The sequence below is a fragment of the Suncus etruscus genome, chromosome 10 (assembly GCF_024139225.1).
Source record: "Suncus etruscus isolate mSunEtr1 chromosome 10, mSunEtr1.pri.cur, whole genome shotgun sequence".
Lineage (NCBI taxonomy): Eukaryota > Metazoa > Chordata > Mammalia > Eulipotyphla > Soricidae > Suncus > Suncus etruscus.
The window spans coordinates 110,025,639-110,043,115 of NC_064857.1; the positions used below are offsets into that span (position 1 = coordinate 110,025,639).

General features: G+C 37.0%; 1 protein-coding gene across 2 annotated transcripts in view; it reads left to right on the forward strand.

Moving 5' to 3' along the window:
• Nucleotides 1–17,477, forward strand: part of ELMO1 (engulfment and cell motility 1) — a 514,761-nt gene that overhangs the window by 219,064 nt on the left and 278,220 nt on the right. For both annotated transcript variants that reach the window (XM_049781864.1, XM_049781865.1), the window contains one exon: nt 3,655–3,763. In XM_049781864.1, coding sequence (XP_049637821.1) covers nt 3,655–3,763 — 109 coding nt within the window. The remainder of the gene's footprint in view (nt 1–3,654; nt 3,764–17,477) is intronic.

A 17,477-nucleotide genomic window follows, 5' to 3' on the forward strand; every position in this document is an offset into this window, starting at 1 on the left:
GATATAACAGCGGTGTTAAAATCAACCAGTTTAATTCTTTTTTTTTTTTTGGTTTTGGGGCCACACCCAGCGATGCTCAGGGGTTCCTCCCGGCTGTCTGCTCAGAAATAGCTCCTGGCAGTCACGGGGGACCCTATGGGACACCGGGATTCGAACCAACCACCTTGGGTCCTGGATCGGCTGCTTGCAAGGCAAACGCCGCTGTGCTATCTCTCCGGGCCCAACCAGTTTAATTCTTAACTGCACCAAGTAAATGTAGCTATTTTCAGTATTTTCAAAGTTATTCCCTCCGAAAGAAACTGAGGGAGCTTCTTTCTTTCTATCCCACAAACCATGGTTTCCCAATAGTTGTTTTTGGAGGACTTTCAAAGGAGTAAACTGTTTTGGGGATGCTTCAGAACTTCTTTCCCCAAATGTAACTAATCTGGACAAATTATATTGCATAGATTTCTCCACAAATTATTTTCGTCAGAACAAAATGCAATTACATACAATTTTTGCCTATTTGCCCCACAGTACAAATTATTTTTCCTGGAAAATGATTTTATTTTACCTCAATAATTTTTATCACATATCAAAATGTCCAACTTAACATGGGCATTATTTCAGACTTTACCAACTCGTAAGCATATGAACTACTAGCACCCAGCTTCTATGTCTACATCTTCCTGCTTTGTAAATGTATGGAATATTTAATAGAGTTTGCTGTAGGACAGTTAACCCTTTAAAACATTTACAATTTAGGTGAAGTCACTGACTAGTATGGAAAAAGAAACTATGATAGGGAGCCTACATACTCAATTCAAAAGTTATTTTTTTCTCCTTAAATAACATGTACTTCATTGTCATGAGGCAGATATTCAGTTTTCAATAACCACATTTAGGAATACATTCATAGGACTGATTAGATAGTCCAGGTGAAATGGCTATAGAAATAGAGGCAGTGTTTACTGTGGTTCACTATTTTCTCCTGTCCTTTTTGTTCAGTAAACCCCACAGTAGATAGGTGAATATCCCTAAATAAGCCTGAAGCAGGTGTTTTCTGTTGGATATATTAAAAAATACCTAAAAGGAAGCTTAGAGGGACTTGTGGCACAATAAATGCGTTTGATGCTAGCTAATGCAGATTGTTGTGTGGCCACTAAGCAATTGATTACATAGGAAAGACTATCTAGTCAGTATTTTTGAGAATGATATAGCTGTGCTATTACTTACCTGTTGGAGAACATCCCAGATTTGCTTACATTTTGTGCCTATGATAGTAAGGATTTGGAGAAGGGGAATTGTTGAACATACTGCTTCTGTTGGAAAAATAGAAGTCTAGAAGTGTTAATAATGCAAGTGTCACTGTGACCTCCTCTTAACAGGACTGGTTTATGCCAGATCATTTTTTAACATCTAGGGAGTGACTGATCGGTTTAATAATACTTGTAAGATAAGGGACACCTGGCATTTTCATTTTTACTCCAGAGTCCCATCTGCAACATTTAAGACGTTTTTAGATCGCCAGTGCTGGTGGCCCAAGAAATGTTCTTGTTGAACATAGAAACAGAGCACAAGGTTGACCTTTCTGTCATTTGACATTAAGAGAAGGTTGTTCATTATAATTATCCTTAAGAAAATCCCGACATAAAAGACTCATCTTTCCCAATATGTTAAATATTTGTCAAAATCATTTTACAGAATGTTTATGCACATTTTATAATCTTACATTCTTAATTTGAGAATGTGAAAGTTACGAACAGTAGACTTTAATAATCTTAATTGAATGCCAAGAATAATACAGAAAAGGAAGATAGTTGATGAAAGAGTGTGTAGGGCTCTAAACTGAAATAGTGAAATTGTAGAAAGATTATGCTGATTTGTTGGGTCTCAGTTTCTTAAGCAGTCCAAATCCAAGCTTAGAAGAAAAGTTTAGCATTAAGCACCTTTACCTTCATGGATAAGCTTCAGCTTGCTCTTGCCAAGATAAAAAGTATGTAAGTTCCAGAAGGGAAAATTAGTTTGACGAATTCAGCCTTTTTGTAAACTTCCAGATATCAAAATAGATTTTGATATATAAATGAGTTTTCTGAGATGACACTGCTCTTTACCTTTTAAGCTCTTGCTTGAGTATTTGTGATGAACACTTGTTCCCTCTGAGAAGTCAGCTGTCTTCTCAATTAAAGGGAGTCTCTGCTAAACAAGGATGGCTCATCTCATTTACTTCCTTATGGAACCTGTGTGTTTGTCAGGTATATTATAGGTGCTCAGCTACTCCTGTCAATGAACCAAATAAAAATTACATTTCTGCCTCTGAAGAGTCTGGATTCCAGGGGGAAGCGCTGCCTGAGTCAATGGGCATCACTGTCATAGATGTCACTGAGAGCCTTGCTCAGGGCTCGGGTGGCCTTTGAAAGGGCATCGGATACCTACACTAGGGAACTGGCAAATCCCAAGATGAAGCTTTTTTTTTCCTAAGGTGAGCCTCTAATTGGGTGCTATTTCATTTTTTAATGTATTGATTTGAAATTTAGTGATGTTAAAATGAGGCATTGCTATTTGGTTTTATTTTTGTTCAGCTTATATCCAAAATAACATCCCTAGTCTTAAAGGAACTTTTCCAAATAACAAGGTTACAAGAGAATTTCTTAGTCAGATCTAAGGATTTTTTGAATATATGAAGTAGCAAAGCATCAGAATAGGGAAATACTGTGCTTGGAGATTATGTATGATCAGCCCCTCACATAATTCAGGGATCCTCTGCTACTTCTCTGTCTCCTTTGCATTTCAGGCCCTTACCTCCCTCCTGTCTCCTCCTCCTCTTTCCCTTTCCCTCTTCTTTGCTTTCCACCTCTTTCAAGTCCTCCCTCAGGTCAAGTAAGTTCCTTTTCCTCTCCTTTTCTTTTCTTCCCACCTTTTTTCCCCTGAGGTCACAAAGACTCAGCTCCCTAAATTTAATCTGTTTCCTTGGTTCCATTCCCTCCTCTGTATTATATGTCTCAGGGAAGGACTCAATGTGTACCATGTCCTTTGGACATGATCAAGTGAACTAATGGCAGGGTGAGTTCTTGTAGGAACATGGAAACCTCTAGAGCAGTATGTGATAACATGTATAAGCAGAAGCCACAGAAGAAAGGGAAGAGGGGGCTCAGAGGCAAATGTGGTACTGTCTCTTGAATTTGGTTATTGAAGTTTTGTTATTTATTCACTGTGTCTGAATAAACCAAACAAGCAACAAAAATGTCTCAAAACATCACAAAATGTAAGGGGAAAAAGTAAGAACTCTATTGTATTTTTTTAAAGTCTGCTTAAGGCACCATGATTTATAATACTATTAGTGTTTTTTAGCATAATATTGTGTTGTTTTAAAAAGCTTTCCATGGGCACCTTCATGTAAATGTAAACCAACGAGCAAAATCAGACAGTGAAAGTATTAGACATTATTAGACAATAAATATATCATCAGACAATAATTCTCAGAAAATGAAAATTTTAGGACAATTTGGAAACCTGGCGACTTTTAGGTCACATGTATTTAGAATATATTTAGAGTTCATTTCTATTCATTCCCTGGAATGTGGAGGAGCACTCCTTTTCCCCTCAGTCGAGCCAACAAGTTAACGTTTTCCACCAACTGACGATCCTTTTTGGCATGTTCCTTTCCCATGGCAGATTGTGCTGGAGAACAGTAGCCGGGAAGATAAACATGAGTGTCCCTTTGGCCGCAGCAGCATAGAGCTGACCAAGATGCTGTGTGAGATCCTGAAAGTGGGCGAATTGCGTGAGTACATTTGTGTTTCTGCCACGTGAGACTTCGCTTTCAGGGCTAGCACTCACCTGCATGGAGAATACCTAAGGAACTGTGCTACAAAGAAAATATTTTGGGTTTAGATTTCCATTGTGTACATTTCGGCTTATGTATTCTAGGAAGTGGAAAAAAACACAGTTAAAATCTACAGGATGAAAATGTTTTAGCAGTTATAACTAAACCTCTATGATAAAGCATGGGTATGTATTAAAAACCACCTGTGCATGATATAAAGTGCTTCTTTAAGATATTTTTTAAATTCTAGCTTATAAACTTCAGGGAGATCATTTTTCTGTCTTCCTTTAGAAATTATTACTCTTTTGCTTTCAGTATCTCAATTGTTTGGAATGTTTCCTCCAAGAAACAAGGATTTGTCATTTAAATAATGGATATTGGGGCCGGAGAGATAGCATGGAGGTAAGGCGTTTGCCTTTCATGCAGGAGGTCATCGGTTCGAATCCCGGCGCCCCATATGGTCCCCTGTGCCTGCCAGGAGCAATTTCTGAGCCTGGAGCCAGGAATAACCCCTGAGCACTGCCAGGTGTGACCCAAAAACCAAAAAAAAAAAAAATAATAAATAAATAAATAAATAAATAAATAATGGATATTTGGTGCTAGAGAATTAGTCTAGTAGGTAAACTGCTCTCCTGCATGTGTCAAATCCTGGTTCAATCAATTCCTACCACAATGGTCATCCAAGTACCACCAGGAGTAATTCCAGAGCACAACACTGAATGTGATCCCCAAACAAAAAAATTAAATCAACTATATTAAAACTTATAAAGAGAAATATGTCACTTGTCATTAAAATGTGGTTAGGTATTCTTAGTATTCATTTTTTTACTAAAATTACAAAGTGTCAGAGAAGGCATCCAGAAAAAAAAGGGCATGATTATTTGATTTCTCTTATTCTTTGCTATTGTTTGACTTTTACACTATTGTAGTAGATCTGATTTAATCTATTTCCATTATCACTGTTACTGTCAAGGAAACTCCTTAAGACCTTTGCATTTATTTTAATTCACATTTCTATGGCTGAAATTGCAGTGGTAGAAGTGAAAACAGAATGCTGAAAACAGACAGTATTCAGTATTCAGAGCTCAGTAGAATTGCAGCCTATGTATAGGCAGCAGAAATGGAACTGTGGGTTGGATTGGCCTTCAGCTCATCAACACCTTCTGATGTTATGGAAAAGGGTGGTAAGTGTCTCAGGTGTTAGGTATGTGTCTGGGGAGGCATAGTGCAGACAGAGTAGAGATGGATTCCTTGAAGCACACGTCCTAGATTTCTTTGAACATGCTAGACAGTCAGAGAAAATACTGAGGTAACAGAGTGGGGTTCAAAGCACACATCCTGGGGAATCCTTGAAGGTACATCAGATGCTGATCTTACATTAGAACTATCCATGTCCCACTCCTGGAGAGACACTCTACAATTCAGTCTCAGATCTCTCAGGCCATAGTGGGGCCTGATCTAAGCAGCAAGACAACTATAGCTGGAGTCTGATGTAACCAATTCAGGGTCCCTTTGCCTGCAAGAGAAATTCCAGGTGAATTTGGTCTATTGCCTCCTCTTTAGAAAAAAAATGCTCAGCCCTTATCTGAAGATTGATCTTCTTTTCTTCAAACTGAAAGGTACCCTCATATGGCCCTCAAAGTTGTCACCACACTACCCCATCATTACAGTTGCCCCTTTGTGGCTGTGGTATTTGGAAAACAGTGTAGACTGCAAATTTATGAAGTAATTTGATAATTAAGACTCAGTTCCAGGGACTGTGAGGGACATAGAATGCAAAGGTGAGCTGACCGATCTGATCCTGTCTTCTAGAAACTTTCATTTTTTTAAATGGAATAAAAGTTGAGACAGAGACCTTTTTCTTTTAGTTTTAAATCAGTGTGTGTGTGTGTGTGTGTGTGTGTGTGTGTGTGTGTGTGTGTGTGTGTGTAGATGTTGGCAATCTTCCAAACAGTATTTTCTCCAGTGTTCTTCATTTTGACCTGTTGCTTGCAATATACTGTGAAGGACATTCTGGACACTTGAAAATTTACAAAAGAATCCCATATTTCTGAAGTCTACATGCTCAAATGAGTTTTTTTAGCTCATAAAATATTAAGGGATTGCTACATCAGATTGAGTGTTAGATGTCAAATGTAATTTATTTTTTATTTTTAAAAGGACATATCTGGAGGTAGATTTGATATTCTAGAAAGATCTTGCTTATTTAATAATAACAATGAAAATTCTATGTGGAAACATGTTAATTGCCTGTACAGAATATTTATATAGTGATTCTTTTTATTGTTTTAGGAAAAAAAACCTTTTACTTCTCCATTATGGGCATTACAAGAGACAAACATTTAATAGTATGATCTAAAAAAGAAATTTTTTTCTGTTCTCAGACCCCTTTTTAAAGTTTACTTAATGAAGACTTAATACCCTCAGGAGTTATCAAGTTATCTATGTTTATTAATGAAGTGAAGGCCTGTACTTACTGCAGGTGGATTCAGGTTAGTAAGTCTAAATTGGTGTTTAAGTTGACCAAGAAGTGGTGAAAGATAGGTAACTATAATGGTTGCTTGCATTTTGGGCTCTGCATTTGGTCCATCTTTGAGTCACAGCTCTGTAGCCCATTGGCACTTCAGACATGCTTTAGCTTTACTATTCTAAGCTTATGGTACCTTGTCTCGAAAATAAAGGTGCTGTTCATAGCTGTTGAGTTGATTGAAAATGTTAATGGATGTTGGACAATAGATGATATTTCACACTTTTGCATAAGTAAATTGCAGGCTTTAAGAGTGGAAAATGCACTGTAACAGAACTTGGAACTATGTCTCTTCTTTCTTCACTCACAATATTCTAATTACAATGATTATTTTTAGCCTTTCTCCACAAGACATTTGTTTGTTTTTGTGCCACACTCAGCAATGCTCAGATGCTCTTCTGGCTCTATGTTGTGTACTGGAGTCCATATGTGGTGCTAAAGATTTGAACTTGGGGCCTCTGTACGCAAGGCCTTAGCTCTTCTATCTTTTTTGGCCCACAAGACCATTTTTGAGAGTATGACACAGTTTTCTCTAAATTTTGTTTGTATAAAGCACAGATAATTATTTACAGACCTGGATGTAATCATATTTTCTCACAGCTGAGTTGTGTAGTTAATAACCTCATTAGAAGAACAAGACTGAGTAAGCAGAAAGCTCAAGTCTTCCAAAGAAAAATAAATTGGGAGTAGGGTCATGAATGGAGAAGAGAAGGAAATAGAAAGTGTTACCTTCACAGATGAAGGCAGAAAATTGAAACAGATCCATAGACAATCTTTAAAGATTCAACGTCCTTAGGAAGATGTCCAGATCCTAGCTGAAGACAAAAAACAATAATTTGTTTTGTAATTATAGTATTAATCCAAAAGGTATTCGAGGATGCAAGGGAAACTTTATTTAGGACAGAAATAGATAAATTACTTAACTTTTACATATGTACTTGCTCATCCTGTACTATTCTAATGACAGAAAAACCTGTTATTTATTTTTCTTTTTCTTTTTTATTATTTTATTTATTTATTTCTAGTCCATCCTTTCATCCTTCAGTAATTATAGATTCATCAGTGAATTATAACTAATTACTAGTGACATGGAAATAAAATATTTCCTCCATAATTTAGAAGCTTGAAAACTTAGAGCAAGCAAGTGAAAGAGTGGCAGAAAAAGCAAGATTTAGAATGTAAGGATGAATTTAGATTTTTCTTTACAGGTACTGGGAATCAAAATAAAGGTTTTAATTCAAATATATATATATATATATATATATATATATATATATGGATCTCAAATACCATCATTAGATTGTGACAAGAGCTTGTTAACAAGAGAGATAAAAAGACTAGGGAAAACAGAGCTGCAAGATCAGATGATTTAGCAGTCAGAGGTGTCCAGGTGTAAGTAATAACTTCCACTGAAAATGGACAATACAAGAAGCTCATTTGTTGATTGTCACTGTTGCAGACTTGAGTAAGCCCAGTGATGTCATCTATAATTCAGGTTCTTATGGCTCTGCTTCTCCTGGTAAGCTAAATATGTCTTCAGAATAGTGGTTTGGTGTAGAAAAATAAGAGGTCATCTTTGCCAGTCTCTCTCTCTCTTTTATTTTTCTAAAAAGGAAATTTAATATTAATATATAATAAAATTAAAACTATCCTATTTACCCATTTATTATATTTTCTCATTTTTACTGAGGTTCTTTGATTTAAAATATTTAAAATAACACTAGTTTCACTTATGCGTCATTTCAACTCCATGCTCCTTATCAGAGATCCACTTCTCACCAGTGTCTTAGACTTCTGATCCTCAGTTAAACTCAGTTCTATAGACCAACTATACAATTTTGTTGGCTTTGGCCATTTGTTATTTTCTTACGTTTTTTCATTAAAGCCCATTGTTTTTGAGATGTCATCTTGTGTTCCTGTCTTTTTGACTGACTTCACTCATCATGAAACCCTCTTGGGTAGATGGATATAGTTCCATCTGCATAGTGACAAATTGTATGCTTTCATTTTTCTATAGCTGAGTGGTATTCCATTGTGTATATGTATCTATATATCTATTTATCTTTTATATCTATATATCTATCTATCACATTTCCTTATCCAGTCATCTGTTTCTGGCCATTTGACTGTTTTCCGATTGTGGTTATTATAAATAGTGCTTCAGTGAATGTAAGGGCATAAATATATTTTTTTAAATAGTGCTTTTGACTCCTACTAGAGAGTTCATACTAAGACATGGAATTTATGGATCATATAGAGAAGCTCAATTCATTTTTTTCTATATAAAAACGTTTATTCACAGTAAGCTACAAATAGCACAGGTAGTCAACAGAAGGTAACTAAGATAAGCACATTGTTATATATCAGTGCACTGGATTACTAGTTAAGAATAAAAATAAACCACTGATACAGGTATCAAAATGAGTAATTTTCAAAACTGAGTCAAAGAAGGCAGATTTAGACCATGGTATATGATCCTTTTTGTATGGAAATGAAGATCAATTGTTAAACTTTACACTTTGTTTTTTTCCAAAGAGGTTGAACCAGTCAACTTTATCACCAACATTGTATTCCTCCCCCCCCACACACACACACTGGCTCTGTGTGTGTGTGTGTGTGTGTGTGAGAGAGAGAGAGAGAGAGAGAGAGAGAGAGAGAGAGAGAGAGAGAGAGAGAGAGAAACAGAGAGAGAGAGAGAAACAGAGAGAGAGACAGAGAGAGATGTGCCACACTCTTTGGTATAAGTTAATATCTCACTGTTGCTTTGATTTTTATTTTCCTGATGATAAGAGAGACAGAATTTTTATATACTTGATGCCATCTGTATGACTTTTAAAGGAGATATCTGTTCATCTCTTCTCCCCATGTTTTGATGGGACTGGGTTTGATTGTTTTGTTGCTAAGTTTTACAAATGCCTTATGTATCTTGGATACTAACTCTTCGTCAGTGAGAGTTGTGAGAAAATATTCTCTCTCAGTCTTTTTATTCTAACCATCACTTCTTTTGAGGTACTAAAAGTCCTAAGTTTGATGTAATCCCATTTGTTTATGCTTTCTTCTGTTTGCTTGGATAATGGCATTGAATTATTGAAGGTGGTTCAAGGTTCAGTTTTCTGAAGAGTTCTGTCTATATTTTCTTAATTCCAGGTTCTTTTTTGAGTATGAACAAAAGCCCTTCAGCAAATTTTCTCTCATATTATTGACTAACATCATGCCCTGTGCTAGTGTCTAACACTATTATTGATAATGGACTTGATGAGACTCTAAGTATGTGATTATAGTATGGTACAAAATGGGGCCTTTCAATTTCTAACAAATTTAAGTTAGACTATAGCCTTCTGTTACTGTTACCTTTAGCAGGAACTGGAAAATGCATTAGTGTTTTTAATATAGCAGCATCAAATGTTTCAGAAAATTGGAAATTGAGGTTTGATTATGATGCATTTCATTTTTTATCACTAAGATGTAGGGCACATCTACCCTTTTAGCAAATGGATATTTTAATCTCCTCAAAATGCTTTTGTGTATAGATTATTCTCAGATGTATTTTGAAGGGTAGAATGGATGCTTTTGTGACTGAAGCCATTAGATTTCTCTAAAACAATTTTTCCATTTTCATATGTTTGACCACTAATTAAAGTTTAATAATGCCTCTTTAAAAAAAAGGAAAGAATACAATTTCCATTACATATACAATGCAAATGCATTTCCTCACTTTGTCTTTTAGTGGCAATATTTATTATAACACGCCACTGGTGCTGATTGGAACACCTTGTATAATTTATAACTCAGACACTTCTACTTCAGCAAGTAAAAATAACACAGATTAGCAACCTGAAGGACTCTTTGAAGTGAGGCAGCAATTAGAATAGACACTTAACTCTGGGACATTGGTGTTTTCATACTTTGAAAACAACCATCTATCATTTTCAGTCTTAGAACATTCTGGCTAAGGAAAACTTAAGAAATTAGCTCTTAACAATTATATCTCTCAAGAACTATTTTCCCCCTCCTGGTCTGTCTTTTATTCATTTTCCACAAAGAGCTGAAGTGTCTTGTATTGGGCTGTATTTATCTCTTCATAGTCTTCTTTTCTTGTAGTCCACATGAAAGTTATTTTTTTTTGCCACAAATCTTGGGGGGAGGGTGCTGTTAGGGAAGAGAAGAGAGCACCATGACACTGATAGCCGGAAATGATCACTTTGGACAAAAACTGTTGCTAAAAGGAGGTAAAGCGATATGCATGATACCCCATCAGTAACAGTGTTGTAAGCCACAGCGTCTGAAAGGAAAGAAGAACAAGAAAAAGAAGAAGAAGAGAGAGAGAAAGAGAGAGGAGAGAGAAAGAGAGAGGTGAGAGAGAGGGAGAAGAGAGGAGAAAGAGAGAGGTGAAAGAGAGAGAGGAGAGAGGGAGAGAGAGAAAACTGTTAAGAGTAGGCAGGAAGGAGGGCAGGGGGAGTGGAAGGACAGGAAATGCACATTGGTGAAGGGTGTTAGATATTGTATGACTGAAACTCAATCATAAAAACTTTGCAACTGTGTATCTCACAGTGATTCAATTAAAAATTTATTAAAAACTTAAAACGAATAAATTTTTTAAACATAATATAAATGTTCTAGACCAGAGTCTGAATTTAGAAAATTATAGCCATTTTTGACCCAAATAAAAAATGTCAAAGTAGGAAGCACAAAAATCATTGTTAAAAATAATTACAAAGCTTTTAGGGACTAGAGAGATAGTACAGAGGGATGAGCATTTGCATTGCCGGAGGCACGATTTAGAGTTGAATCCCTAGCACCACACACATATAGTTTCCCAAGTATCTCCAAGAATGATCCCTGAGCACAGAGCCACAAATAAGCCCTGAGAACTGTCAGGTGGGATCCAAAATCAAAAGCTATAAAGATAATATTAAGATTTATAAAATTATTCTCAGATGATAGGAGGAATCTATGTAAGAATCTTGCTTTTAGAACTAAGAACTCAGAGCCGGAGTGGTGGCACAAATGGTAGGACTTTTGCCTTGCATGCAGTGACCTAGGACGAATCTTGGTTCCATCCCCAGGTGTCCCATATGGTCCTCCGGCCAGGAGCGATTTCTGATCTTATAGTCAGGTGTAATGCCTGAGCATCACTAATGTGGCCCAAAAAAAAACAAACTAAAAATTTTGGCTGGAGAACTCAAAACTCTGCCAAGTAGGCATGGCTGAAGGGTTTTTGTTGTGTAGTTTGTTAGCCTCTTCCTTAAGTCTGCTATGTGGAATATAGTCTAACCATTTCTAGCATCATCATCATAATGTGCAGTAGGAGCAGCAACAACATTTTATCTGAGAACAAGTTGAGGAAATGTAGATTTGCGTAATGTAAAATGCCACTTGATAAAGAAAACAATCTTAACACAAATCTGTACAGGTGTAGTAACATCAAGATATACCCAGTGCTATAGTAAAGCCAGCTTCTTCTGGACATTTATAGAATTGTCTTTAAAATTTGAAGCTCTAGGGTGGTTTATTTATATTGATATTGATATGTATTTTATAATTAATTTTTATATTTTTATTTTATAATATTTTAAATAAAATATTTTATTTTATATACTTATATTTATATTATATTCATATTTATAGATATTTCTAAATTCACAATCTCCAAAGGAAGTGATTACTGAGAAAAATTAAGCTTGTCAGTTTATTTTTTAGTTTAGGTTTGGGGCCCATTAGGGACTTACTTCTGGCTCTGTGCTCCAAGGTCATTGAAACATGCCAGGAAATGAACCTGGATCAGCTGTGTCACAGTGCTTCCTTCTCTGCCCTGACTGCATTGCCCCACTCTTGGTGTCAAGCTTCCTTCCTACCATGGCCCTCTTCTCTACTGTCTGGTTATTCCCAATTATCACTTTTTATATTCCACAAATGAGTGCAATCATTCTGTCTATCCTTCTTCACCCATTTCATTCGGCATAACACTCCATCCATGTATAAGCTAAATTTTATGACTTTATTTTCCTAACCTCCATAGTATTCCATTGTTTCTTTACCCACTTATCATTTGGGTTGTTTTCAGATTCTGACTATTGTGAATAGTGCTGCAGTAAACAAAGAAGTGCAGAGGGCTTTTCTACATAATGTGTTGGGCTTCTAGGATATATCCCTTGCAGTGATATTGCTGGGTCACATGAAGCTCATTTTCTAGATTTTTGAAATTGAAATATCCATATGTTTTCCAAAAAAGCTGACCAGTCTACACCATCAGCAGTAAATGAGTGTTCCTTTCTCCCTGCATCTGCTTCAGCACTGCTTGTTCTTGTTCTTTTTAATGTGTGCCAGTGTCATTGTTGTTTTGATTTGCATCACCTGGGTGAATAATGATGGAGAGCATTTTGACTATCTCCATTTCTCCTCTAAAAAAGGTTTGGTTCATCTCTTCCCCATTTTATATGGGGTTAGATTATTTTTCTTGTTAAGATTACCAATACCTTATATATCTTAGATATTAATATAAAAGATTACTTTTTAAAAAGGAATTTCTATTATATTTGAAAATGTAGATAGAGACAATTAGCAAGTACTACTGTCTCTTAGGTTTTAGAGGAGCCTGGTAGACATTCTTAGCCTCAATGAAGAGACATATCTTGAAAAGAGTCATGTTGAAAGAAGAAAAATACCCATACTTTCATTCTGTTTTCTATTTCTTCTTGATCTAAAGACACAAGTAAATAGCAATATATTTTATTGATAAATCAAAGTATTTTTAAAGTATAGACAGTTAAAATGCTTCAAATTCTTCCCAAAAGCAATGGAAAAGCTGTTAGAATTAATGTAATTTCTAAGAGTAACTATATAGTGAATTAAATAATTAATGGCATCACCATATGTCAGCAGTAATTAATTATAAAGTGGGAGAAAAGCATTATTTTTAGCATTGGCAATAAATATAGAAACTGCCTCAAACTAACTGTAACAGAAAACATCTCAAATTCATGAAGAGCACTGAGACTTTAGTAAAATATATAAAGAAATTTTAAAGACATAAATAAGCAAACATTTTATTTCTGGTGGACAACATTAATATTATGATAGAGATCTGAGCCTACAAAGTACTGTGCAGGCTGATATCTCATTTCAAGTTATCATGGGAACTAGTACAAAACTTTTCAGAATGACTAGAGTTTATTTGGAAGAATGAAGGAGAAAACAATGACAAATAATGGATCACAAAGAGAAATGGAAGATAATAAAAATATATAATTGCCTTTGCAAGCAATTTTCACCAGGAATTCCATTAGCTCACCTTTATCTACATTCTAACTAGCCATTCACATCCCATTGTCTTAGCTATTTTACTGTTATGTTATTAATAATCCCCTTCTATGTATCATACACATGCATTGTTAGTATTCAAACATGTTTTTATTGTAGAAATTTTTTAGTTTAATTCGAAAAAACATTCACACCAAATTTAAATATTTTTAAATTTAAATATGGATTTAACTTTGGGGCAGTTAAATTTATTAATTTAAATTTCTGAACACATTTGTATGTATAAAGTTGGATTTAGAACTGACCTCTTGGGTTTTAGAGCAGAGATTCTGGGAGGCCAGTCTAACCCGAGCTTTCAGGAGTTCTGAGGAGGAAAGGACAGCTGGACAGGCCATCCCACTAGTACGAGTAGCACAGTCAGAACATGTGACCCAGTGAACCTCTGAGAGGTGCATGACCAGCCTGGGTCTCCTCAGCAGTCAAGAATGTCTCTCAGGCCCCTTCTTGGGTAGGCAATACCCTTCCTTCTGCACATCAGTAGCAGTGTTTCTCATTAGAATTCTCAAGATACGTCATGGAGCACAGGTCAAGATCACATAAATAAGGTGAAATGGCAGGAATTTAAGGGTCCAACCAGAGATCACTCTTTCAAACTTCTTTCCTATGGTCCGCTTTGTCTCAGACCATATGGGTCCAGTTGAGAAATACAGTCCCATAGCACTGGAGATGGGACATAGACGTGAGTAATGAAGGATTTTAGAACATTCCATTTCTTGAGTTAAGGGAAGTAAAGAGAACCTAAGAAAAGAGAAGCGATTGCAAATAAAAAAATTTTATTTCGTTTTGAAAAAATGAAAATTTTAGTCTTGTTCCCAAATCTGAGGTCTCAAGAGCTTTTTCCCTTGTTTCCTGGTTCTAGTCAACTGCAGCTTTTCTTCCCTGGTTTTCTCTCTCTCTTTCTCTCTCTCTCTCTCTCTCTCTCTCTCTCTCTCTCTCTCTCTCTCTCTCACTCACTCACACACACACACACACACACACACACACACACACACACACACACACCTTTCTCACCAGCATTCATTGAACCCCCATCGAGTGCTGAATTGAGATGCATGGCATTTCAGACCATGAGCTGAAATGTCCAGTGTATTCTGGAAGTCGAATATGGCCTTGGAAGGGAAGCGGGAACATTAGAGGCAAAGTAGCAGGAAGAAGTTGCATGTGGATAAGTTGTAAAGTGGAAAAGGTCACATCTTTAAGGAATTGAAACCCAGACATCAGGATGCCAAATGGCACAGACACTAATGAAATACTGGCCTATAAAGAGTGAGTGTGAGAGAGAAAGAGAAAGGAGAGAGAGAAGAGAGAGGGGGGAGAGAGAGAGAGAAAGAGAGAGAGAGAGAGAGAGAGAGAGAGAGAGAGAGAGAGAGAGAGAGAGAGAGAGAGAGAGAGAGATTATTCCATTTAGGTCCTTTCTGGAGTCCCAAGGATATATTTTTTCTTTTTCTTTTCTTTTAGTTTTTGGGTCACATCCGGTGATGCTCAGGGGTTAATCCTGGCTCTGCACTCAGAAATCACTCCTGGCTTGGGGAACCATATGGGACACCAGGGGAATGAACTGCAGTCTGTCCTGGGTCAGCCACTTGCAAAATAAATGCCCTACCACTGAGCCATTGCTCCAGCCCTGCAAAGATTTTTATCACTGTCAGTAGTTCAGTGTGAGGCTCAAGAACTTGCTGCTTGTACCCTTCAAGCAAACCTGGAAATAAAGCACCCAGAGGAAGATGTGCCTTCATCATTGCACTATCTCTCTGGTCCCTAGAGGGATTAAAGTAGCCAGTTTATGGAGCCAAGGAAAGGATTCAGTGGTAAAGCACTTGCCTTGCAAGTATGCAATCTGAGTTTGATCCCAGACACTAAACAATAACAGACTAAAAATTGAATTGTGTGAGTAAAATAAAAATGCTAAAAAGCAAGAGAAAGAAAACCCTGTGTTTTATCTACTTTTGCTCCTTGATATTTATCAAACTGTGATGACTTCCCAAGGTGGATCTCGTAAGATTCATGACCCTCAGTGGTTATGGGAGAACAGAGGGCAGAAAATCCTCAACTCTTATTTTTTCTTCAAATTTTAGTTTAGTTTATTTTTTTCTTTTTTTTATAATTATCTTTATTTAAACACCATGATTACAAATATGATTATAGTTGTATGATTACAGTCATGTAAAGAACACCCCCCTTCACCAGTGCAACATTCCCACCAGCAATTTCCCAGATTTCCCTCCTCCCCACCCCCCCCACACCTGTACTGTAGACAGGCTTTCTACTTCCCTCATTCATTCACATTGTTATGATAGTTTTCAGTGTAGTCATCTCTTCAACTGCACTCATCACTCTATGTGATGAGCTTCATGTCATGAGCTGCACCTACCAGCCCTCATCTCTCTTGTCTCTGAGATACTGTTAAAAATGTCTTTCATTTTTCTTAAAGCCCATAGATGAGTGAAACCATTCTGCGTCTTTCTCTCTCCCTCTGACTTCACTCAGCATAATAGATTCCATGTACATCCATATATAGGAAAAATTCATCCCTGTTGAATACACTGATGAATGGTGAGGGATAGTTGGAGGGTAGGGCCTTTCTCTGTTGGCCCAGGCCACGCATCTGCAACCCCCTTCAGCTGGCGGGTCTGCAGGCTTAGGAAAGCGGTGAGGAAAAGGGTCCACCGATAGGTTTCAGGAGACATCAGCTTTATTCAAGGCCTTCGCCACATGCGTGGCTCCTAAGCTTAAACCTTTTACGCTGGGTTCATCATCAGCCCTGCAATCAACCTCTTTCAGCCATCTCTCCTCCTGCTGCTTCTTTTTCCTGGCGGAATCTCCCTCAATCTCCCCATCAGTCATCCAAATCAATCCCCTTCCTATCCCTGAGGCAATCTTTTGATACCTCCCAAAGACCCCTCCCGGAAATGGGCAGGTCTTACTAGCAGGTAAGGTTACACAGGAAGAATGAGGGATGGGGTAACATTCTGCCCCTTTCTTAAAACAAATAAAAGCAAAAGAGCATAGGTTATCCTTTGTTTTTCTGGCTTCCACCTTAAGCCAAAGGCGGGAACCTTAATATTCCCATAGCAACAAAGTTCAAATTGAAAATGAACACATCAAATACGTATAAATTTTCTGAAAAATATATCTGTAACTTAAAATTTTCTTAATTCTTCTTTACCAAGCACTATTCTGGAAATTCCTTGTTCCTATTCTTCTTAATGCTATTTAACCAAGAATTTTTTCCTGGAACTTTCTTGTTCCTATTAACCTTTCCCTAAACAAAATTACAGGAACATTTATACAGAAAATACATTTTGAAAACAGGCTGCTACATTAATGCACACAAAAAAACATTATACAATTGGGAATATTAATTATGGAAAACTAGAAAGCACATTTAAATCAGCAAGAAAATGACTTAGATCAAAGCGGTTCCAAATCAGATTTTTCAGTTGGGCTTCACTGTTAGGTTCCTTTTTAAAAATTTTATACCACCACCAAATTGTCCAAACGTGAAATGTCTGTGGACTTCCCATTTGAACCCATCACCAAATTGTCCAGATGGTGGCCTTCTTCCAGGCTGCTCACGACGTGGCTTTAGTACCACGGAACCTGGGCCCGCAGGCAGGTAGGTGTGGGCTGGAGCCACAATGGCGGGTGCGCTTGCCTGGTCGGGAGCTTCTCCACAAATGCTGCCTCTCAGGGTGCTTAGACACGCATCTCAACCGCTTCTCTGCCAAACACAGCCAGGTGTTGCTCAAGAAAAAAAATAAACCAAAAACACTGCTCCAAGAAATAAGAGAGGACACGTGGAAATGGAAATACATACCCTGCTCA